Source organism: Zea mays, chromosome 1, assembly GCF_902167145.1.
Source record: "Zea mays cultivar B73 chromosome 1, Zm-B73-REFERENCE-NAM-5.0, whole genome shotgun sequence".
Taxonomy (NCBI): domain Eukaryota; kingdom Viridiplantae; phylum Streptophyta; class Magnoliopsida; order Poales; family Poaceae; genus Zea; species Zea mays.
In genome coordinates this window covers 185,019,563-185,043,074 of record NC_050096.1, presented here as the reverse complement: position 1 = coordinate 185,043,074, position 23,512 = coordinate 185,019,563, and the positions used below count along the sequence as shown (strand labels likewise).

Below are 23,512 nucleotides of genomic sequence, written 5' to 3'. Positions count from 1 at the left end.
AAGCTATTGCGGACTGCCAAACGCTCAGTTTTTCAGTTAGCTTCTATAAAATTCGTTTGGGTAAAAACCATTCAAAATCAACATAAACACATAATCGGTTGAGTCGTTGCAATAGTAGTAATCCGTCACTTTCTAAATCCTGAGTCCTATGGACACCTTTATCTTCTTCCACACGTAATTCTAATGATATTCAGATTCTCTACACAGCCAGATTCTCCCCACAGCCAGATTCTCAGAAAAGCTGGTCAGAAAAAAGTTGAACCAAACAGGCCCATCGTTTGTTAAGGAGTCAGTAATAGAATCTGTAATGGAGTTATTGGGCTATATAGGCCATATTTAGGGATGGCAGCGGGTCGGGTAAAGTGCGGGTAAGCCATTTACCCGCCCGCTAACATATCCGCGCCTCTAGTGCTTACCCGTGCCCGCGAGAGCTTGCGGGTAAAATTTTCGACCCGTGCCCGTACCCGCAGGATATCCGCGGATATCGGGCAACCTGTTACCCGCTAGAAAATACCATAGAGTATGTGGTCATGTTCATTTTACCAAGAACACAACAACTTGACAGACATAATATAATGACAAGGAACATAGTTCAAACTTAAAAGTCCACAAACATGATCGATCATCCACAAACATAAGTCTCAAACTCTTAAGATAATTAATTATTACAACACAATGTTTTAGGATAAAATGAACACATGGGCGATATTTTGATGGGCTAGTAAATTAAGCGGGTAACGGGTAATACCCGCGGGTGAAATTTTATATCCGTCAATTACCCGCGGGTGAGAAGTGTTGTCCGTATTCTTACCCGTGGGCGAGATTTCTTACCCGTATCCATGCCCATCGGGTACGAAACCCACGGATATCCGTGCCCGCGGGTAGAATTGCCATCCCTAGCCATATTAGTATCGTAATGGGCCATAAATAACAGGTTAGCAGTGTTGATGGAGTGCTTATAAGGGTATGTTTGATTTGACTTTGACTTTTGCCTCCCTAAAAGTCAAAAGCCAATCAAAGGGCTAGATCCAGGAGTAGCTTTTTCTAAAAGCCGACTTTCTCATAGTGCAAATCTGAAAGCATCCCTGAACCTGCTTTTAGTGACTTTTCGGATGGAACTGTGAAAACATATATCGAAAAATTTTTAACGACTTTTAGTGGTTTCCACCAAACAGTTTTTTAGTTTTTTAACAGCTTACAGCTTACAGCAGCTTTTTCCACAGCTCACAGCCCACAACAATTTTTTTCACGGCCACATTCCAACCAAACAGACCCTAGTTACTTATCATGCATCTTGTGCCACATACAAAATCTGAAAGGAATCAAATCAGTTTCAACTACCTAAATACTCTGTTCTTCGTCGCTTGCTCTTCCGGCTCACGGCGGTGGTCTCCGGCCAAGGGGTCGTCACATACAAGGACCAGCGAGATGGGCGGCGAGGCTGAGCCTGACAACGCGGTGCTCTTCGTTGGGGTGTCGCTGGTGCTGGGCATCGCCTCCCGGCACCTCCTCCGCGGCACCCGCGTGCCCTACACCGTCGCCCTTCTCGTCCTCGGCGTCGCGCTTGGATCCCTCGGTAAGTTAGGTTGCTTTCCATTTCCTCCTTCATTATTCATCTATCTATAGATGGGATGGGATTTCCGAAACTGAATCCAGCAGTGCCTCTTCCGCTTTCGTAATTAATTAATCCGCAACCATCTGCCAGGACCAGGAGCTCTCAGTTCAGTCGCTCTCATCCTTGTTACAGTAAACACCCTTTAATTGCCATGGATAATTAATTCATTATACGACAGAGCGACTTATTAGCGGCTGCTGCTGCTACTACTATTTCTATTTCTATTTCAGTCAGCTCAGTTGATCAGGATACTACACTAGTAGTAGCCCTTCTTTTGTGTAATCAACTTCTAGAGTTCTCATAAGTTAATTTTTTTGCAACTTCGACCAACTTTATGGAGAATAATATCAACATCTATGAGAGTAAATAAACATTCTATAAAAGTATATTTTATGGCGTATCTAATGATACTAATTTTATCTCATAAATGTTGGTAATGTCTTTTATAAATCCAGTCAAACTTATAAAAGTTTCATTTGGTACAATGGTTGAAGTAGATGCCACGGATGTAGTAATATAATAATGGCCCCCGCCTCAGTTTTCTCTCTTTATTGTACTTGCTCTGCTGCTAAGCAGTACTATTTTCTTTCTCTGATGACCTCCAGAGTACGGAACACAACATGGTCTAGGCAAGCTTGGAGCTGGAATTCGTATCTGTAAGTTTCTTATACTGCTATTCATTCTTATTGATTGTTACTTCAGTTCCTTCCACATGTATGTATAGGTACCTAATTCAATTCCCTACCTGGTTTGATTTCATTCATCATTCTGTTAATTATTTCCCTTTCAATTAATTTGCAGGGGCTAACATAAACCCTGATCTTCTGCTGGCTGTTTTTCTACCTGCCCTCCTCTTTGAAAGCTCCTTCTCCATGGAAGTACACCAAATAAAGGTACATCATGTGATGTTTGTTTATCCTCTGTGCACGCTCAATGTGGGAGTAAACTAAGATATGATAACAATAATGCTTGTTCACACTCAAAAGTTTTCTTTTATGTCTAAATCATTTCAGTTTCTCTCTTAAAATGTTACTGTCAACACTGGATGGCCCTTACTCCTGCCTGTTGCACTTCTCTGTTATGCTGTTCATTACTTCATTTGTGTGCTGGTCCTCAGTTATTACTTCTGGGTTTAGACACTATTCTTCCTACTAGACAACTACTTTGGTGCTAAATATTCAAAAAATCTGTAATGAGTAGCACCTTCCTATTCAGCTAACTCACCCCAAAGCCTCCTAGCCACTGCACATTCAAAAAAATGATGAAAAATGTTCTCCAAACCTCCACAAAAGAGACAGCTACCATTCTCACTTTGGCTAATTTACCTCTAGACAACTTGTTCTTCGATAAGCGCACAAAAAGACATGAACCCTCAGAGGGGTCCTAGGATTCCAAACTGCAGGGGTGTAGTATGCAGGAGTCACACACCGGAAACTGATGCTCCTATATAGAGATTGCGAGTAGTACAGCACACCCCCGTATTGCCCAAATAATCCCACCCTGATTATCTGTTAGGACAAGGGTGGAGGCTATCTGAATCAGCTCATCCCTTTGCCTTGTGAGCTTATGGTCAACACATCCTCTAGAGGTACATTTAAGGTTAGTGCTATTCCACATATCGGCAATTGTTGTCGATTGATCCCTAAGAATCACATAAAGCTCCCAAAACATAAGGACCAAATTACATGGCCCTAACCAATTGTCCTCCCAACATCTAATTTGCTTGCCATTACCAGCCAGCCATCTAAACCCCATTTTGGCAACCTCAACAGCCCACTGGAAACTCTTCCAATGAAATTATGATTCATATTCCCTGAAAAACCAGCAGATCTCTATGAAAGCAACCATTTAGTCTTACAGATCTCCTTATTCCTTTCCAAGACCTCACTCATGTGGGAGCCTCCGGCACTGGGTCTGTACTTTTTATCATGTTGTGTGGTTCTCAATCTGATCTTGTGTACCTTTGTATACTCCAGCTTCATCTGAAATGTACAATCTTACACTCTCTTTTGATTATCTTGTTTTTATAGCATAATACGTTATCATCTAAAGTGCCTTGTCTCTGAATAGAAACATGTGGGGAACCTCTCCTCTGTTTGTGCCGAAAAATGTCTGTGTGGACATCATATTTGGTGTCCCTACTGACACTCCTTATAAGTTATAATAAGTAATTAAAATTAATAGTACTAGCCATTGATCTTTTTTGCTGTGATTTCCTTTAGTGACATAGCACAACTGGTTCACATATGTTTGTTGAGTGCTGACTACGATGCTTATTTTGCAGAGATGTATGGCACAGATGGTGTTACTTGCTGGACCTGGTGTGCTAATATCAACAGTTTTACTTGGCGTTGCCGTAAAGGTATGTAATTAGAGAAACAATGAGACATTGGTTTTGATATTCCCATGCTTCCTAATTGGTGTACCACAGCTCACTTTTCCTTACAACTGGAGCTGGAAAACATCATTGTTGCTTGGCGGACTGCTTAGTGCAACTGATCCAGTTGCTGTGGTTGCACTGCTAAAAGAACTCGGAGCAAGTAAAAAGCTTAGCACAATCATTGAAGGTGAATCCTTAATGAATGATGGGTAAGCTACTATAATATTGAACTATAGAAGAGGGTATCTAGATGAGCCCTATAGGTTGGACTTTCTGTTCTAGTCACCGCTACATTAATAAATAAACCATGCTTCATGCTAAAATTAAATTTGGAAGTATTTAAATTACCATGCTAATAACAGAAGTTGTCAAGCTTTTATATTCAATAGCATATTGGGAATGTAAATTTTATTACTCTCTTTATGTAAGTTAAAATCTGAAATTCAAGATTTTGTAAACTCTGCAATGACCTTGATGTGAAAGGGCCCCTAGCTGAGTTGGTTAACGCGTAGGAGAAGTGCGCATCATTATATTAAGAAGAAGAGAAAAAAGGTCCAAAATGGACCATTACAGAGGGAAGGCACCTCACGGTGGCCAAAAATGAAGACGCAAAAAACAGTCCATAACTAAAAGACAGAACTTCTAACTACAGCCCTGGAATAGGGCACGTTAAGAGGGCCAGATTCCTGGCTCCAGCAAGCTCCCAAAGATCCTTCTCTTCCTCAAATTTTCTAAGAGCTGCTCCTAAATTAGGAGGGTTTTTGTCAAAGACACACTCATTCCTGTGGTTCCATAGAGCCCATAACCCAAGGGTAATCAAAGAATTAAAACCTTTCTTAGCAATACCCTGCTGCTGATCGCTACTCCTTTGCCATCACTGCATGGTGCAGCCTTCTCCAAGCTGGGGAGCAAGAACCTAAAGTATGATCTGTGCAAGCAATGATACCAAAAGGTTCTAGCAAACACACAGCCCACAAGAAGGTGATCAATCGTTTCAGGTTCTTGATCACATAGTGGACATTGAGCAGGGTGACTGAGCCCTCTTTTCTGCAGCTGATCCACTGTCCAACATCTTCCTATAGCAGCCAGCCATAAGAAAAATTTGCATTTCGTGGGAGACCAAGACTTCCATATTCTTTCACAGTGCTCAAATTTGGTTGATCCAATAAAGAGACCTTCATATGCTGCTTTGGCTGAATATTTTCCATTAGCCGCCAATCTGAAGATATGCTTATCTTCTTGGTCTGGATGTAAAGAAACTGCCTCCAGAACATCCCAGAGGTCCAGGAAGTCAGCAAGAACCCCCACTGTCAAGGCGCCCCTAATATCCATCGACCATTTTCTGTCTGTTAGAGCCTATTGGACTGTTTTGCAACTCTTGATTCGCTTAGGGACTGCTGCAAATAGTCTTGGGTCGAGGTCTTCTATTTTCTTTCCATGTAACCACCAATCTTGCCAGAATAAAGTTGAGGAACCATTACCAGTATCAGTGATCATAGCTGTGGAGAAGAAGGATCTTACTTTGTCAGGGAACTGCATATGCAGAAAATTCCAAGGTTTCTCAGAGGAGGTTTTGGCCAGCCACAACCATCTCATCCTCAAAGCCCAACCAAGTTCTTTGAGGCTAGCAATACCTGTCTCAATCCCCTTCTAATTTGTATCCTTCCTCCTGGAATTCCATTTAGAAGAATCTGTGTGGATGAGGTTGCCAATAGTCCACTCAAAATGTCCTTCCAAATCTGTCCAAAACCCAATTTCTGAAGGACCTCCAGTAGAAAAGACCAAGAGACAGAATCAAAGGCCTTAATAATATCAAGTTTGAGGAGAATCCTTGCCCAGGAAATGGTCTCAATGCAGCAAAGTGCTTTTATTCAGGGAAGATTTATTCAAGACAATTTTATGCTAGTTCAGCAAACTGCCAAACTAGTTGGTTAGGTGGTCTGAGTAGCACTCCTCAAATCAGTAGAGAAGTTTTCAACTTCAGTTATATACACTTATACAGTTATAAAATTTGTAAGAGCTCCACTCATGCTAAATGATTAGGCAGAACTCCGACCTGTCATTTAAGCTCACTTTTGTTCTCTATTAATATATTGCCGGGCAGAACTCCTGCCGGTCCTTTAAAAAATCATGCTAAATGACCTCAAATTCTACAGGACCGCTATTGTTGCCTATCAGCTATTCTATCGAATGGTGCTTGGAAGAACCTTTGATGCTGGCTCAATAATAAAGTTCTTGTCTGAAGTTTCACTTGGAGCGTATGTGGAATTTCTTTGTTACATTCAAAATGAACTATATGGATGTGTGTATAACGCTAATCAGTACCTTCTTTGACCAGTGTTGCTCTGGGCCTTGCATTTGGAATCATGTCAATACTGTGGCTGGGCTTTATTTTTAACGATACAATCATAGAGATTGCACTTACTCTTGCTGTCAGTTATATAGCTTTCTTCACTGTAAGTCCTTACATCCCTCTATTTTTTGAGAGACTTTGCTTTTGCTAATGTTCGTTTGTATCAGGCACAAGACTCACTGGAGGTCTCTGGTGTTTTGACTGTCATGACACTGGGAATGTTAGTGTCAACAAATAGTTTTGCATGTCTTTTAAAGTTTTAATATCATTTGTCTTGTATTGACCATGTTACCTGGGCAGGTTCTATGCAGCTTTTGCAAAAACTGCTTTTAAGGGTGAAAGTCAGCAAAGCTTACACCATTTCTGGTATGTATCTTATAGAAACAAGTCAGCCTCCCAATAAAGGTCATGCTGTCGTGCTATGCCACTATCACTGGCGAAAAGGTCTCTCACTTAGTTGGTTAGGTGGTCTGAGTAGTACTCATTCCAGTGGGAGCAAATTTCAGACCAGGGTTAAAAAATTCTCGCGTCTGTCACACGCCAAAGCACAGGTTTAAGGTCCAGACCCAGTCATGGTTTCTCACATTGGCTGCAGTACGCCAGTACCACTGTGTAAAGGTGAGACAGGATTTCAAGGGCTTTCTCGACCTATTTGCACCTGGGGACTATCTTACCCCCATAGGCCAATTTTTCTGTATGCTGCTATCAATGTGTTTGCATGACTGGGGAAACTAAACAAGGTTGAGAGGTTGAGTCAGCCAGGGTGGTGGCGTTGGAATTGCTGGTAAACTACTTATTGCACTATGGGAACTAATTTGAGGGTCTGCCATAGCTAATCACTAGCCATGTTAATTTGGGATCTGTAGCCAACAAAAAGATTCATTATGAAAACTTATAAAACCCTAAAAACATAAATACACAAGCATTAATTAATAGCATTTTTTGGCATGGAATTGTTCTGGTACTCTATCCCTGTGATCCCTATCCTAATTTTGTTGATGAATAATTTTCCAGTGTTGGTTACCAAAAGTACCATGAAATCTTCAGTTGACACTGAATTAAGGTACCCTAATCTGGGTATTACTACGAACACATCAAATTATTGACTTCTTTTTTTCTGTAGTTTATGTACATGTTCTTTACTCTTCTGATATATGAGTATTCATCTGATCTGAGTTTCATGTTTGCTTTGCTCTTATTCATGTACTCAGGGAAATGGTTGCTTACATTGCAAATACACTTATTTTTATACTGAGGTATTGACAGCTCTTCTGTACACATGGGAAAAAAATTTCTTTGGTTTTGCTGTTTATGTCCACTTGTCCAACTGGTTTGGACTACTAGTTGCTTTGATCTTATACTTCATAATGACAGTTGTAAAGTTTCTCATATGTGAATTCCCTTCAGTGGGGTTGTTATTGCAGATGGTGTTCTACAAAATAATGGCCACTTTGAGAGGCACGGTATGCATCATGTACATCCTGAAATTCACTTCTCTCTGTCCTTTAGGTCGAGGTCGAGTTTTTCCAATATAACACCGGTGCATCTTCTTTTTTAAGCTTAAGAGTGAGTGGGTTTGTGTCGTAAGGGTTCCTTTGAACCCCTTTTCTCTTAAATAATATAATGATACACAACTATCTTCGGCCCAGGTATCGCTTCTCCCTCACTAACCATTGTCGCCCCACACGTCTTGGATGTCGCGGGCTAGGGCGTGGGACCAACAGTCTCTTGCTAACTCGTTTAACACGATGACCTTGACCCCTCCTGCGGCCATCACCGACTGGGTGGTTGACTCCGATGCCTTGATCCATACCACTCCAGATGCCGGTATCCTCTCCTCTTCCCATCCTCCTCATTTTTCATATCCTTCTTCCATCATTGTTGGCAATGGTTCTGTTCTTCCAGTCACCTCCATCGGCGGCTCGGTTTTTTCCGGTCCTTCTCGTCTTCGCAACATTCTTGTTGCTCCTGATATTATTCAGAAATCATATTCTTTTGTCTGTTCGTCAGTTCACTACTGACAATTCTTGTTCTATGAAATTTGACCCTTTCGGTTTGTCCGTGAAGGATCTTTCCACTTGAAGTCTTCTTGCGCGGTGTGACAGCTCTGGCCCCTTGTACACCCTTCTCCTTCCTACGTCCACTACTTTGCCATCTTTGTCCGCCTTGCTTGGTTTGACTACTACCGCTTCGTCCACTATTTGGCATCGCCGGCTCGGCCATCCGAGTCATGATGCTATGTCCAAGTTATCTAGTAGTTCTGTCATCTCTTGTACTCAAGGCCCCCATGAGTCTCTATGCCATGTCTATCAGCTAGGTTGTCATGTTAGGCTCCCTTTTCCTAACTCCTCTTAGGTTGTGCACCATTTTGATTTCATTCACTGTGATTTGTGGACCTCTCTTGTTTTGAATGTTTTGGCCTATAAGTATTATCTTGTGATTCTTGATGATTGCTCTCACTACTCATGGACTTCCCATTATGTTTGAAGTATGATATGTTCCCCACACTTTCTCACTTCACCTGGGTACTCAATTCTGTCGCACCCTCTATGTCGTTCAATGTGACAATGGGAGAGAGTTTGATAACTTCTCTTCTTGTGCCTTCTTCCTCTCTCATGGTCTCCAACTTCAGATATCCTGCCCCTACACTTCTCCCCAGAATGACAATGCTGAGTGCATGATTTGCACTACCAACGACGTCATATGCCCCTGCTTTTCTAGGCTTCGATTCCTGTTTGGTCCTGGGCTGAGGCTCTCCACACCGCCACCTACTTGCTTAATCATCTTCCCACTAAGACGATCATTGCTCCCACCCTCACTTTGCCTTATTTGGCTCCATTCCTACCTATGAGCATCTTCATGTCATTGGTTGTGCTTGCTACCCCAACTTTCCGCCACCACTCCTCATAAGCTTGTCCCCCGTTCGACTCGTTATGTCTTTCTTGGGTATTCCCCCAATCACAAGGGGTACCGGTGTCTCGATCTTTCTACCCACCGCCTTTTGATCTTATGCCATGTCGTCTTCGACGAGTCTTCCTTTCCCTTCTCGCCTCCACCCCCACCTCTGTCCCGATTTGGATTCCCTTTTCGCGACTAACCATGTGGACTCCCCGAGCACAGCTCTGTCGTGTTTTGACGACCTTGTGCATGTCTATCACCGTTGTACGCGGGATCGTACATTGATCGTCTCTCGCGACGAGCCTTCGGTCTACCACCCTCCTCTCCGTCAGGATCCTCGTCACATCCATGCGATGGTGACTCACCACGCCATTGAGGTCCTTCGGCTTGTTGATCGTCTTGTCTGCTCCACAACTGCCTCGTTGTTGGTGATCTCTCCTATGCCACTGTCTGTCCGCCACACTCTTGCAGAAGTACAAGGCCCTACTCGCCAATCACACCTGGGACTTGGTTATGTACCCCAGCCGTGGCAACGTTGTGATTGGCAAGTGGGTGCTCACTCACAAGAGGCACATTGACGACTCCTTTGACCGATACAAGGCTTAGTGGGTCCTTCGGGGGTTCACTCAGTGTTCGGGCGTTGGCTATGATGAGATCGACCACTGTCTGCATGGTTTTGTCTCGCGGTCTTGGCCTGTCCACTAGCTGGACATCAAGAACGCCCTTCTCCATGGTAATCTGACTGAGTGGTGTATTGCAGCGAGCTGGCCGATTTCGTGGATCTTGCTCATTCGGACATGGTCTGCAAGCTTCACAAGTTGTATGGTCTGAAGCAGGCACCCTGGGTTTGGTATAATCGCTTTGCATCCTTCTTGGTCTCCTTGGGCTTTGTCGAGGATAAGTCGGGCACGTCGCTCTTCATCTATTGCCGCAATGGTGACATTGTCTACCTCTTCTATATGTCGACAACTTTGTCCTCACGACCTCTTGTACTACTCCCTTGTAGCGAACCATCTATGCCTTGCAGCGGGAGTTTGCTATGAAGGATCTGGGACTACATTACTTCTTGGACATTGTCGTCGAGCACTGCCCCCGGCATGTCTCTTCAGCAGCAGGCGTACACTATGGATCTCCTTGAGTAGGCTGGCATGGTAGATTGCGAGCCTTGCTCTACATTGATCCCACTATGTATCAGAGCCTCGCTAGCGCTCTTCAGTACCTCATCTTCACCAGGTAGGACACCTCCTATGTTGTTCAGTTGGTGTACCTACATATGCATGATCCCTGGGAGCCACACCTCACCACTGTGAAGTGGATTCGTCCATGAGCGTGTTGCCATTGGTGATGTTCGTGTCCTTCATGTTCCGACGACTTCTTAGTCCGTTGACATCTTCACTAAGGGTCTCCCTACGTCGGTGTCCTCGGAGTTTCACTTCAGTCTCAACATTTGTCGTCACTAGAGTTTTGACTGCGGGGGTGTTAGAGTGTATTGTTTCGTATTGGGCCTTGGCCTTGTATACAACGCACTATATGGCTACTATATGTACGTACACATATTCTGGTAATATGTATTATTATTCTTCTCCAATACTTCAAGATCTGTGAAAAAACCTTGGTGGTTTAAAGAAAATATTTTAATTTTGACATGAGGTGTCCCATGTTCATCATAGTGGAATGCATAAAAGACTGGCAACATGTTAATAAGATATATATAAAAAAGATAGTTGTTGGACTAACACTGTATCAGATCCCTCTGTCCTGATTCTGAATTTTAGTGCTGCAGGTGTAGGGTTATATTTCTGATTCTACTTCAGTTAGCCTATACTTCAAACACTTGGCATTTGATTACTAAAAATATATGCTTGAACGTTTCTTGGGTTAGATATCATTGTGCAACAAAATCATGTTTTCTGTATGATTTCAGATTTAAAATCTGATAACATTAAGTTTTGGTATGAGCTTTCTTTTCTGAGCTTAATCATATTAAGTCTTGTTGTGTGTACATTGATTTTATATCTTGCTCTTGTAGGCAGTTCATGGGGCTTCCTTCTTCTGCTCTATGTCTTTGTACAAATATCTCGAGTTATAGTTGTTGGTGTTTTGTACCCGATGTTGCGTCACTTTGGGTATGGGTTGGACTTGAAAGAGGCCATGATTCTTGTTTGGTCAGGGCTGCGAGGGGCTGTTGCTCTGTCACTATCATTATCTGTTAAGGTAAGTTAGTTTCATTTGTGTTAAGGTAAATATTTTTCTCCGTGCTTCATTTTCATGTAAGTACATTAGTCTACTGAAGAGTTTTCTAATGCATTTGTTGGGATAATTTTACTAGCGTACCAGCGATTCAGTTCAACCTTACCTTAAACCAGAAGTTGGAACAATGGTATGCCCTTTTTGTGCGTGGAAGTGTCAAATGTTCAATATGGACTTTGCTAATGTTACATCTTATGCAGTTTGTGTTCTTCACTGGTGGCATTGTGTTTCTGACATTGATTTTTAATGGCTCAACCACACAATTTTTGCTACATATACTCGGCATGGACAAATTGTTGCCCACAAAGGTTAGTTTCATAACTTGTCATTTATCAATTCCAGCTCAGCATTTAAGGTGTTGCTTGTTTTTATGAACCTCCATATATTCTTTTGTACCCGTCTGTCCTCTCCCTTCAACTTATTACTGGTCAAGTGAAGGCAATGTTTTATATGCTGCCTACCTGCCACTTAGCCTTGTGCCTCCAAGATCTCAAGGTTAATGGTCATCAATATACCCATCTCACAAAATTTTGATACCTGTGCTATGTCGCAGACATTTACTTTATCAATATGTTTTGAGTACCTATCGAAATTCTGAAAAGAACAACAATAGGGCAACATCATTAATTTAAAAATCATTCTTCTCTTCAAAGCTTTTAAAGGGAAGGTGCAAAACGGAGCTTTCACTATTTCAGTAAGTGTGTGGAATAAGATTGACATTCAAGAATTCTATGGCATTCAATTGATTACAACTCCAATCATCTTCAGAAACCAGAATCCGAGCTTTGGAAGCTTTCAAACATTCTGTCAGTTTGCATCTTCTTAGGATCAAGGCTTGTCATAGACCTTTGATTGCTAACTGACTGCAGACTCTCTGAAATCAGTTTTTGCCAGCAGCTTTTGTTTTTTCAGTACGGTGTATCTCCTTTTTTATATATCTATTAATATATACCACAGTAGGGGTTTTCCCTTACTTTTTCCGGGTCAAAACAGTATGTATGCTAGCATGCCAAGTGCAAAATTACTTTTGAATTGATTGTAAATGATCCTTTGCACGTGACAGCAGCAGATGAAAAGAAGCCCTAAACCTAATTTATGCCCTACTACCAGATGAATGCAACTTGTGTTGTATAATAGCCCCATGGGGACAATATGTATGAGCGCAAGAAAAGGACTTTTTTCTTAATTTGACGCTGGTCTGAAGTCACATTAAAGAGATGTATTTTTCATCACAAAAGATATATTATCAGTTCTTGCATGTGATTCAGAGAGAACCATCTGTTTGAGTATGCACTTCTTTTGACAACTGATCCCCAAATATTATCTCAAGTAATCTGCCAGAAGTAGCTGGAAATCCAGAGCAATTGATTTCCGCCCTCTTTAGATGAAAACATTTATAACAGACGTGTTGCTCTGAAGAACACCACCAAAACATTTTTCAATCTGTAAACTGTAATTTATATCTGAACAAGATTAGCATCAGACCTTGTTGTGAAAAATGGATTAATAATTTCACAAGTTGTGTTCAGGAAGCCTTTATCACTATCATTAACCATACCTCTTATTCACCATCTTCTATTTGTTTAGGTTTGTGTACTCTGCTGATTTATTACTTCCATAAGCACTCTTATATGGTTTTTTGCAGCTTCGTATATTGAAATATACAAGGTACGAAATGCTAAAGAAAGCATTAGAGGCTTTTGGTGAACTAAGGGATGACGAGGAACTTGGACCTGCTGACTGGGTTACTGTAAAGAAATATATCACATGTTTGAATGACCTAGACTATGAGCCAGAGCATCCCCATGATGTTGGTGACGAAGATGACTGCATGCATATCATGAACTTAACAGATATCCGAGTGCGGCTTTTGAATGGTACGTTATCACTTATCAAGTTATCTGATGGAATTTGATACAAATATTTTCTTCGTGAACACACCTGAACGCATATTTTATTAAACAGCCACACATGTACCTGAACCTGGAAGTGGCTCTGGCCACACAGTTTAACAGTTTTTAATACACAAATCTGATACGCGTATTTTTATACGGATTTGATACAAATATTGCATAAAGTATTAAATAATATATTACCATATTCAATTGGCATAGATTTTTTTCTCTTTTGTGATTAAGGTTTTTTCTAAAATCCTTTTTAGACTTTATACAAGGGCAGACCTGGTGCAGTGGTGAGAACTGTCTCACTAAGTCATTAGGTCACGGGGTCCAGGCAGTATCTCCGCATTTGCCGGGCAATACTTGCCTCGGTTTATCCCTTCTTCAGACCCACTCATGTGGGAGCATGAGGAGATCCCAATCTTCTGCATGACAACGACGATGAAGATGCAGTCGGGTCGATATAATCGGACACCTAAATGGTGGCGCTGCCCTCAATGGAGATGGGGGGCTTGCAGAAGTTGACAGCAGGTAGTGTTAGGATCTAAACCTAGACTTGTGGTACCATAAGGAGAATAGAATTGGTGTAATTGAATAGTTTTATTTCATTGAGCCCTTAAATGGATTATATAGAATGCAAGACTTGGTAGATAAGGCAACCTACGGATACATATGGCAATCTATGATGCACAATATCTAAACTACCAAATATACTCTAACACGTATGGCAGGCTACGGTACATAATATATAAACTAGCAAATATACTTTACAGTTTTTTTTTCTCGAAAGCGCAGGGGAACTGCGCCTTAAAATATATTAAGAAGAGGAAAAGGTCTAAATAGACCATGGTTACAACAAATATACTTTACAGTAATCATTGCACTTTGAGAGGGGAGAAAATAGAAGAGAACAGCTAGAGTTGAGTGGTCTCATACCTAGAGATGCATTTATTTTGAGACAAATTTTGAACTCTAGAAGTGCACTTATCATAGGACGAAGGGAGTAACATGTGATAATAGTCATCTAGATTGATTGTCCATAGTTATCTGGGAGAACCACAAGTAAAAAAATTGTTATATTCACTGGTTCTTGCTGACAATTAGCCTAAACCATTTTGTGTCCCAAGTAAGCAGACAAACTTTCCCTACCCATGTGACCATCTTTGTAGCTCAATTTGGGCCCTTTGGTCTTTGTAGCTTGATGGTATTTATCTGTCTTCTAAATGAATGGTTACTTTGCTAGTGATTGTCCTCAATTACTTTTGTTATGATTTCTTTTTTTCTCGAATACGCAGGAGAGCTGCATATCTTCGTATTAAGAGAGAAAAGAGAGTGGGTCTGGTACAACACTTCACCCCAAACCCCAGACCAAGTAAAGGGTTGCAAATACGAACTTTTAAAAAACCTGAAAATATAAAAATGGGGTAGGACCTGACCACTCTAATCCAACTATTGACCCCCTCTTTGTGCCGAACCAAGCTGGCTAAGGCTCTTGGCACCCGCAAAGCACCAGAGGCGGCGCTCCTCTTCGAAGGAACAAATGATTTCTTTTGTTGAGAAGTGTTTTAGCAGTTTGATATGCTGGGGTTGTGACTGATGTCCGTTTGTCTTTCCAGTTTTACCTCCTTATTGCAATGTGTTTATCCATAAACTGTTTGCTTACGGTTTTCTCCATGGTTCTATCTTCTATACCTTTGCAACTTAATGTGCAAAGTGTTGTTATGAATGTTAGCTAAAGGAGACAATTTATAAGGACAATTTTATAACAGGTGTGCAAGCCGCGTACTGGGGAATGCTTGAAGAAGGACGAATAACTCAAGTTACAGCAAATATTCTGATGAGATCGGTTGATGAAGCTATGGACCTTGTTTCTGGACAAACATTATGTGATTGGAAAGGTTTAAAGTCCAATGTGCAGTTCCCAAATTACTATAGGTTCCTTCAGAGGAGTAGGTTACCACGAAAGCTTGTCACATACTTCACAGTCGAAAGATTAGAGTCTGGATGTTACATCTGTGCTGCATTTCTTCGTGCTCACAGAATCGCAAGGCGGCAGCTACATGATTTTCTTGGTAATATATTGGGAACTTGATGTGTTATTTCCTGCAAATTGCCTATTATTTCTTTGTGGTGCTAGAAGAGAATCAGTACTAATTGTGTATGTATGAGATCTATATGTATGGTAGACATTTTTTTCTCGAACGTGCAGGAGAGCTGCGCATCATTATGTTAAGAAGAAAAGAGAAGGTCCAAGCGGACTATTACAAATGCCACCTTATGGTGGCCAAAATTTGAGGTACATACAGTAAACAAATTAAACACGATCCCGAAAGCCTAGTTTTGGTTGCCGGTTGTATGGCCTCTAGAGAAAGAAACCCCTTTGCACCAGCATCCCCCCATAACCAGTGCTCCTCTCCTACCATAAGCAACACAGCAGCCAAGCTAGGAGAAACACCATAAAAAACACAGCTATTTCTATGTTTCCAAAGACTCAAGGCTCCTAAGATGATCTAAGAGTTAAGAGCCTTCTTAATCAGCCCCTCTGCAGAATTGTCAATCAGCCTCCACCATTCCATAAAGCTTTCGGTGCCCGGTTGTGGGGCATGGTGCTGCCAGCCCAGTGTACCAAACAATCTGAACCAAAACTCTTTCGCAAAGACACGATAAATAAGGAGGTGATCAATATATTCCTTTTCCTAATCGTGAAAAAGGCATTTGTCCGGATGATCAAGAACTCTTATTTCTAGCCTATCCGCTGTCCAACACATCTGTAGAGCTACTAGTCACATAAAGTAGTGGCATTTGGGAGGTGTCCAAGATTTCCAAATTCTCTCACTGGGCTCAAAATAAACTGACCCCTGGAATAACCCTTCATATGCTGCCTTTGCCGAGTACTTTCCATTAGCTGCTAACTGGAACACAAAGTTATCCTCCATGTCAGGCTGCAAAGTATAATCTGATGTAAAGTCCCAAAGGTGAAGAAATTCTGTAACCACATTTACTGAGAGAGCTCCTTGGATGTCTAGCACCCAAAGCTTCTCTTCTTACAGCCTCCCTGACAGTCCTCCTGCCAACCCTTCTTGTAGAGACAGCTTGGAACAGATGGGGAGCCAGATCAGCAATCTTTTTGCCGCCCAACCATTAATCCTTATCGTTCCAAAACAGCGTGCTATGGCCATTGCCAATCTCAACGTCTAAGGTCATCTCAAGGAACAATCTGGCCTTAGTGGGGACTTGGATGGGCAGAGCAGACCAACATTTTATATAGTTGTACATTGTTGTTGCCATGTAGATCACAAATGGCACTAGAAAGCAGACTTTTAAGAAGAATTTACCTTCACCACAGAAATCTGTCACAGCATTTGGTTATCAAACTACTAGATCATGTGGGATGACAGAGCCTTACGTCACTGCAAAAACCACTTTATAGTGTGAAATTGTGGCTGGGTGTTACTTCAATGAGGACGAACCTGGGGTTTATTTATCAGATTGAACTATGAAAGCTTGACTGCTTCATTAAAGGATCCATGCTCTCTTTATGGATTGAGTCCATCTTCCATTCTTAGTGCTGTTTTGGAGATACCCCGAGCTCAATCTTCCGGTATGATGCTAATGCACTTCACCACTTTGAGTATTTATTATTTGTTTTCTTCTATCTTCAGGTGATAGTGAGGTTGCAAGAACTGTTATTGATGAAAGTAACGCTGAGGGGGAGGAAGCTAGAAAATTCTTGGAAGATGTTCGAGTTACATTCCCGCAGGTTTGTGGTAACAATGTGCTTCTATCGTTTCATTCAACAACATGAAGCCTTGGTAGCATATTCACCAAGCATTTCTCTCTGGAAAACTTGAAGAAAGTAGAAAATCAACATAATAACGAAGATAAGGATCATTGCATGAATAAACTAAAGAATCCTCCTGCTTATGAATTGCAGTGCCCTGGTTCTGAAATCCTTTCCCCCCACCCAACAATTTCAGGTGCTACGAGTGCTAAAGACACGACAAGTCACATATTCTGTGCTGACACACTTGAGTGAGTATATTCAAAACCTCCAGAAGACTGGGCTGCTGGAAGAGAAGGAAATGGTCCATTTAGATGATGCTCTGCAGGTAGCTGGAATATTTAACTTACAGTAAATATGCTTTATATAACTCTAGTAAGCCATGCTAATTCACTTGGCAGACAGACTTGAAGAAGTTGCAGAGGAATCCACCAATAGTGAAAATGCCAAGAGTCAGTGATCTTCTGAACACTCATCCTTTAGTTGGCGCGCTGCCTGCTGCTGTACGTGATACTTTGCTAAGCAATACGAAGGAAACCCTGCGAGGGCAGGGCACAACGCTGTATAGAGAAGGATCCAGGCCAACCGGTATCTGGCTTGTTTCTATTGGTGTAGTGAAGGTCTGTCCGCGCCTCAACAACACTAGACAAAATTCTGTTGGGGAAGAATTGTTCGTTCTAATGAGCATTTTATTCCCCCACTTTTTTTAAAAAAAATTTCCAACAACAGTGGACAAGTCAGAGATTAAGCAGAAGGCATTCCTTGGATCCAATTTTATCGCATGGGAGCACTCTGGGTCTGTATGAGGTGCTGATTGGAAAGCCATATATCTGTGACATGACCACAGATTCGATGGTACAGTGTTTCTTCATCGAAACTGAAAAGATAGAAGAGCTGCTCCATTCAGATCCTTCGATTGAGATTTTCCTGTGGCAGGTAATAAATAAATACTTACTCATACTACACATACACTAGTAGTAGTATAGTAAATCATGGATGGATGTTGGCAGGAAAGTGCTCTGGTGCTTGCCAGGCTTTTGGTCCCTCATAGATTCGAGAAAATGGGAATGCATGAGATGAGGGTTCTGGTTGCTGAAAGGTCGACGATGAACATATACATCAAGGGAGAAGACTTGGAAGTGGAGCAGAATTGCATTGGCATTTTGCTGGAAGGGTTCTTGAAGATCGAGAACCTGACTCTCATCACGCCCCCAGCGTTGCTTCTGCCATGGAATGCTGACTTGAGCTTATTCGGTCTCGAGTCCTCAGGTCTCTTTATTATTTATTAATTACTACATACGTATGTTTTTTTGCCTAAACAAATGAAGAGACGAAGAAAGGCTCTGAGCTCTGTCTGTCTGTGGGGTATAGACTACTGCCATACTGCACGCAGGTATCAGGTGGAAGCCAGAGCGCGGATCATCTTCTTCGACGAGGCAGAGGCCGCCCATCTTCATGTTCAGACAAGTGCGTCGCTGCCCCAAGGTGAGCCAGCACGGAGCATGAGCAAGGAGCACAGCGGCTTGCTCAGCTGGCCCGAGAGCTTCCGGAGGTCTCGTGGCAGCCTAGGCTTAGCAGCTGAGATGCTGCCGGGCGGCTTGTCTTCCAGGGCCCTGCAACTGAGCATGTACGGGGGCAGCGTGGTGAGCCTCTCCTCCGGCCAGCAGGGTCACCGGCGGCAGAGGCCACGTCATCGCGTGCAGGCGGCCACGACGATGACAAACCAGAAGAAGCACAGCTCTTCCTACCCCAGGATGCCATCCATATCCAAGGAGCGGCATCTGCTCTCCGTGCAGTCGGAGGGCTCCAACATGAAGAGAGTGGCAGCTCTACCTGAGGTTGCTGCCACCGCTCCTGCTCCGGCAGGGGCAGCACAGGGGCAGCGGAGGGCTATGAACTTGCAGGAGGAATACAACTCGAGCGAAGACTCCGCCGGCGAAGAAGTCATCGTCAGAGTTGACTCGCCCAGCATGCTCTCTTTCCGTGAGTCCACCGCCGTGCCTCCGCCCCAGGAGCAGTAGCTGGATGCCTGGATGTGGTCTTCTCTTCTCGTGTATTGTATTGTACTGTATGTATTGTATCAGGGAAGCTTTGGCGCAGTGGTGTGGTGTGGTGTGGTGTGGTAAACAAAATAAATAAAACACATTTCCGCGTTCCATATTTTCTCTTCATGATCACCGAATAAATAAAAGAAACAGAGACAATGATGCGGAAGAAAAATGCGCTCTTTCTGTCTGGACCCGCCGCCGCCTCAACTTACGAGACCAACAAAAACTGGGTGCAACCCATTCTTCTTCCTCGGACTAATGACACCGCAAGTCCGCAACTCATGGAAACTCGTGCCGGTAGCAGCTCAAAAACAACTAGGTCAGCAACAGACAGAACATCATTGATCTGTGCACCTCTATGAATCATCTTATTTCCATCTTGTTTTCTTGCTATGCCTAGATCCTTTACCTCCTTTGTGTCTTCCTTCAACTGTTCTAATACATTCTCTAGGCCAGCAACTAGGACGAGTACTTTGGACACTTATTCAGCATTGCTATCTATTACTGAATTGTGTGTCACAAATATATATATATATATATATATATATATATATATATATATATATTAGTGAGCCTTTCTAAAGCTCCAACATTGTCTCGAGCAGAACAGGTACTTATTCACACCTTTTGCTTGTTTCTTTGTTTCTATTTTGTACTAACAATGACAAGAACATTTCATCCGAAGCTCCGTGACATGATGAGAGTTATGATGCACTCAACATGAACACTGAAAGGTTTAAGAGAGTTTTAGGACTTGTTGAACAGATGGACACGATGGAGACTCACCTACCACACCCTACAACTTCTGCAGGTGATTCTATCCATGTTTTTTTCCATCTTATGATGGTATATATGCTAAAAAATATATCGAGTGGGAAACTAAGATAGATTGTCTTTTTCAGAATATTTTATGTGTGAACAGAAAAAGAACAAAAAGGCCCCTAGTGTTTTGACCCATTCTGCTTTATCTTGGTGGGAGTCATTAACTCCATCTGATAAACCACAAACTTGGGCTAATATGAAAATGCTTATGAGAGAACGATTTGTTTCTTCCAATGATGTCATGCCTTCAAATAAACTTGAGTTTCCTTTATTGCATTATGATTGTACTAGTAATTCTTGTGATAAAAAAGAGTTGTGTGATGATTCTTCTATTACTTATATGCCACAACTTGAGCACAAACTTGATATTGTTTCTTCCTATCCTGTAATTGTGCTGAACTTAGAACATTCAATTCTATAACTAGTGTGCATGATGAGCTGAACTTATTATCTTTTTAAATAGTTTGGGCTATATTGAATTTGATGTTCCATGTAATCTAAATAATTTAGAGGAGAAACTTTCTTTTAGTGTTGATTTGCTATGGTTATCTAAACATACATATCATGTTATTGGAAGATATAATTAGAAAGTAGAATATATGGTGCATCGAGTATATATTTGTTCAAACATGAAACCTCCTTTTGTCATGAAACAATATGATCAACTAGAGGGTTGTGTTAAAGCTAACCATATCACATCGAGTTCCACTTGTTCTTCTTTGTATGTTTTACAACAACAGGGCCAACTTCAAGAAGGGAGCAAGGTTGGACGACATCAAGCACTACATCAACACCTTTTGCAGGCACCAACAACTTTGAGTTGAGGACGACTCAAAACCAAGAAGGGGAGAATGATGAGTACATGGATATCAACTATATGGTCAAGGTCCAATCAATAATACGGTCCCAAGCTCAAGGGGAGTTGAAGTCCAGTTTATTCGCGAATTCGGTTCGGACTATAGGAGTGGGTCTTGCGAAAACGGGCGCCTAGACTACATACGGACTCCATTTTTGATGTTCTAGATACCGTTGGAAAGTTAAGCAGATAATATTTCTAACCCAATTGGTCCCACATCAATATATAGTTGGAGCTTATCAAAATTGTCATAGCAAGATGATGTCCATAATCTGCCAGAAATCAGTGACGCCTGTTTTTGGGCCTAAAGGACTTGTACATCCTAGGGTTGCTAGGCCACCCCATGGCCATCGCCTGAGTCGAGGATGACTCCAATTTAAGTGGGGGTTAATTATAAGGACATCATTCCCATAAAAACAATGCATGGACCGACAACACGAGCGCGTGCACGAAAGTTGAATCTCCAGGTTCGTTCTGACCTAGTCAATTGTAGTTTAGAGCTTACACTTGCTGTCATGGATGTTTTAATGATTAGGAACTTTGGAGAGGACCATCAAGGACTTGAGAAAGGCTAAGGTGTCAAGGAGGAGCAGCAAGGACGTCCACAAAAGGAAGGAGATCAAGTACGACTCGGTTGCGAATCAATCTTGGGTTCCAGGACTAGTCTGCAGTAAAATGAAAGCTCAGGACGCATCTGGACTCCGATTGCGTCGGACTTGACATGGTTGGAAAGATAAGAAGATTATATAACCAACCCAACTGGTTCCACCTTAAAATTCATCTGGAGTCAACGGGAATTATCGAAACAAAGTCAGCGCTCAGATTATGTTTTGGTGTTGTGACACTGTCTGTTGGGTCGTGTATCATGTTAGAACCCATTAGGGTTACCTCCAGGGGTTGTGCACGCCCCTAATCTCTATTTTAACAGCAGCTTCCACCACATTAGGGTTTTGGTTTTGCATAGATCATATATGTCATCGAACAATATCGTCGTTCATTGGTTTGTGAGACCCCACATCATGATCAATGCAGTTTTGATTGTGTTCTTCTTGTTCTTGCTTGTGTTCTTGATTGCGCTTGCATGGATAAGCCTTCATGGCGAGGTCACTCATGTGTCATGGGTGATACCAACGAAGCAGTGATGCAGTGATTGCGAGCAGTCGTTCACTCAGAGCCTTGGATCATCAACGTCGAGATCTTCACCCAATCAAGTTATCATACTGAAAGGTAAATGTGCCATTGGGCCATTTCTATTGTTTTGGTGATTAGATGCACAACTGAGAGCACCTAGAGGGGGGTGAATACGTGATCCTGTAAAATCAAACACTAATAGCCACAAAACTTAGTTTAAAGTGTTAATACGGCTAAGTAGCTTTGAAGCGAGTTCTTGTGAACCAAATAATCACATAGATAGCAACATAAGAGACACACGATTTTTATCCCGTGGTTCGGCCAAGTAACACTTGCCTACTTCCACGTTGTGGCGTCCCAATGGACGAGGGTTGCACTCAACCCCTTTCAAGTGATCCGATGATCAACTTGAATACCACGGTCTTTTCTTTTAGAGTATGTTTCCCATTTGCGAGGAATCTCCACAATTTGGAGTCTCTCGCCCTTACAATTGAGATCACAAAGAAAGCACAGAGTAAGGTTGGGGAGAGCAACACACACAAGACTCAAATCCGCAGCACAACAACGCACACAAGTGAGAACGTGAGCACACAAACACAGCGCGAGGAGTTTACAACTCGAATAGTGCTCAAATCTCAAGAACGATGATCCAATTGCGTGAAAGCGGAGTCTAGATGTCTTAGGATGTTTCTTATAAGCTTGGTGTACTCCTCCATGCGCCTAGGGGTCCCTTTTATAGTCCCAAGGCAGCTAGGAGCCGTTGGAGGCCAACTTGGAAAGCCAAACTTGCCTTCTGTCGGGTGGTGCACCGGACAGTCATTGTGGTTGTCTGGTGCGCGATCTCCTTCCTTATCTGGCGCATCCGACCGTTGGTCCTCGGGGTTGGTTGGCGCACCGGACACTGTCCGGTGTGCCCAACCGACCGTTGCTGCGGGCCACGCGTCGCCCGCGGATTGCGTAGCCGACCATTGGCGCTGGCGACCATTGGCTCACCGGACAGTCCGGTGCACCACCGGACAGTCCGGTGAATTATAGTCGTACGCCTCTGCGTTTTCTCGAGAGCAGCCAGTTCAACGCTGGCCAGCCTGGTGCATCGGACACTGTCTGGTGCACCACCAGACAGTCCGGTGTGCCAGGCCCGAGCAGATACTTGGTTGTTCACAGCCAAGTCTTTTCCGATGCTTTCTTCTTTTGTTGGCCCTGTTTCTAGCACTTAGACAAATACATTAGTATACCAAAATAATATACTAAGTCTAGAAACATACCTTACACTTTGATTTGCATTCTTCACTTATTTTGCACATAAGTACTCATTTAATGTGTTGGGCATCTAATCACCAAAATACTTATAGAAATGGCCCAAGGGCACATTTCCCTTTCAATCTCCCCCTTTTTGGTGATTTATGCCAACACCTCCAAAAGCAACCAAATGAAGTGCAACATCAATGCAATTGAAGACCAAATTGTTTTCGCTAAAGAT

The 23,512-nt window shown here is 42.4% G+C and overlaps 1 protein-coding gene across 2 annotated transcripts; it reads left to right on the top strand.

Annotated features, from left to right (window-relative positions):
* Nucleotides 1-1,227: 1,227 nt before the first annotated feature.
* Nucleotides 1,228-19,346, top strand: LOC100383969 (uncharacterized). 2 transcript variants are annotated; one of them, XM_008647521.4, is made up of 22 exons: nt 1,228-1,576; nt 2,221-2,271; nt 2,417-2,508; nt 3,900-3,977; nt 4,047-4,182; nt 6,152-6,253; nt 6,334-6,451; nt 6,516-6,568; nt 6,649-6,714; nt 7,560-7,604; nt 7,756-7,811; nt 11,276-11,460; nt 11,576-11,626; nt 11,697-11,804; nt 13,142-13,373; nt 15,164-15,466; nt 17,057-17,154; nt 17,372-17,503; nt 17,577-17,795; nt 17,905-18,111; nt 18,186-18,444; nt 18,547-19,346. In XM_008647521.4, the coding sequence occupies exons 6-22, from the start codon at nt 6,186-6,188 to the stop codon at nt 19,194-19,196; spliced, it is 2,850 nt and encodes a 949-aa protein (XP_008645743.1). In that variant the 5' UTR covers nt 1,228-1,576; nt 2,221-2,271; nt 2,417-2,508; nt 3,900-3,977; nt 4,047-4,182; nt 6,152-6,185; the 3' UTR covers nt 19,197-19,346. The 2 variants fall into 2 exon arrangements, with proteins under 2 accessions (XP_008645743.1, NP_001349164.1); NM_001362235.1 differs by having other exon boundaries at nt 1,341-1,576; nt 4,047-4,204; nt 18,547-19,332.
* Nucleotides 19,347-23,512: the final 4,166 nt, after the last annotated feature.

Coding starts and splice junctions, on each gene's coding strand:
- LOC100383969 (NM_001362235.1), top strand. CDS start 1,429: ATGGGCGGCGAGGCTGAGCCTGACAACGCGGTGCTCTTCGTTGGGGTG. Junction 7,605..7,755: donor ACACTTATTTTTATACTGAG/GTATTGACAGCT, acceptor AATTCCCTTCAG/TGGGGTTGTTATTGCAGATG. Junction 17,155..17,371: donor TTCGAGTTACATTCCCGCAG/GTTTGTGGTAAC, acceptor CAACAATTTCAG/GTGCTACGAGTGCTAAAGAC.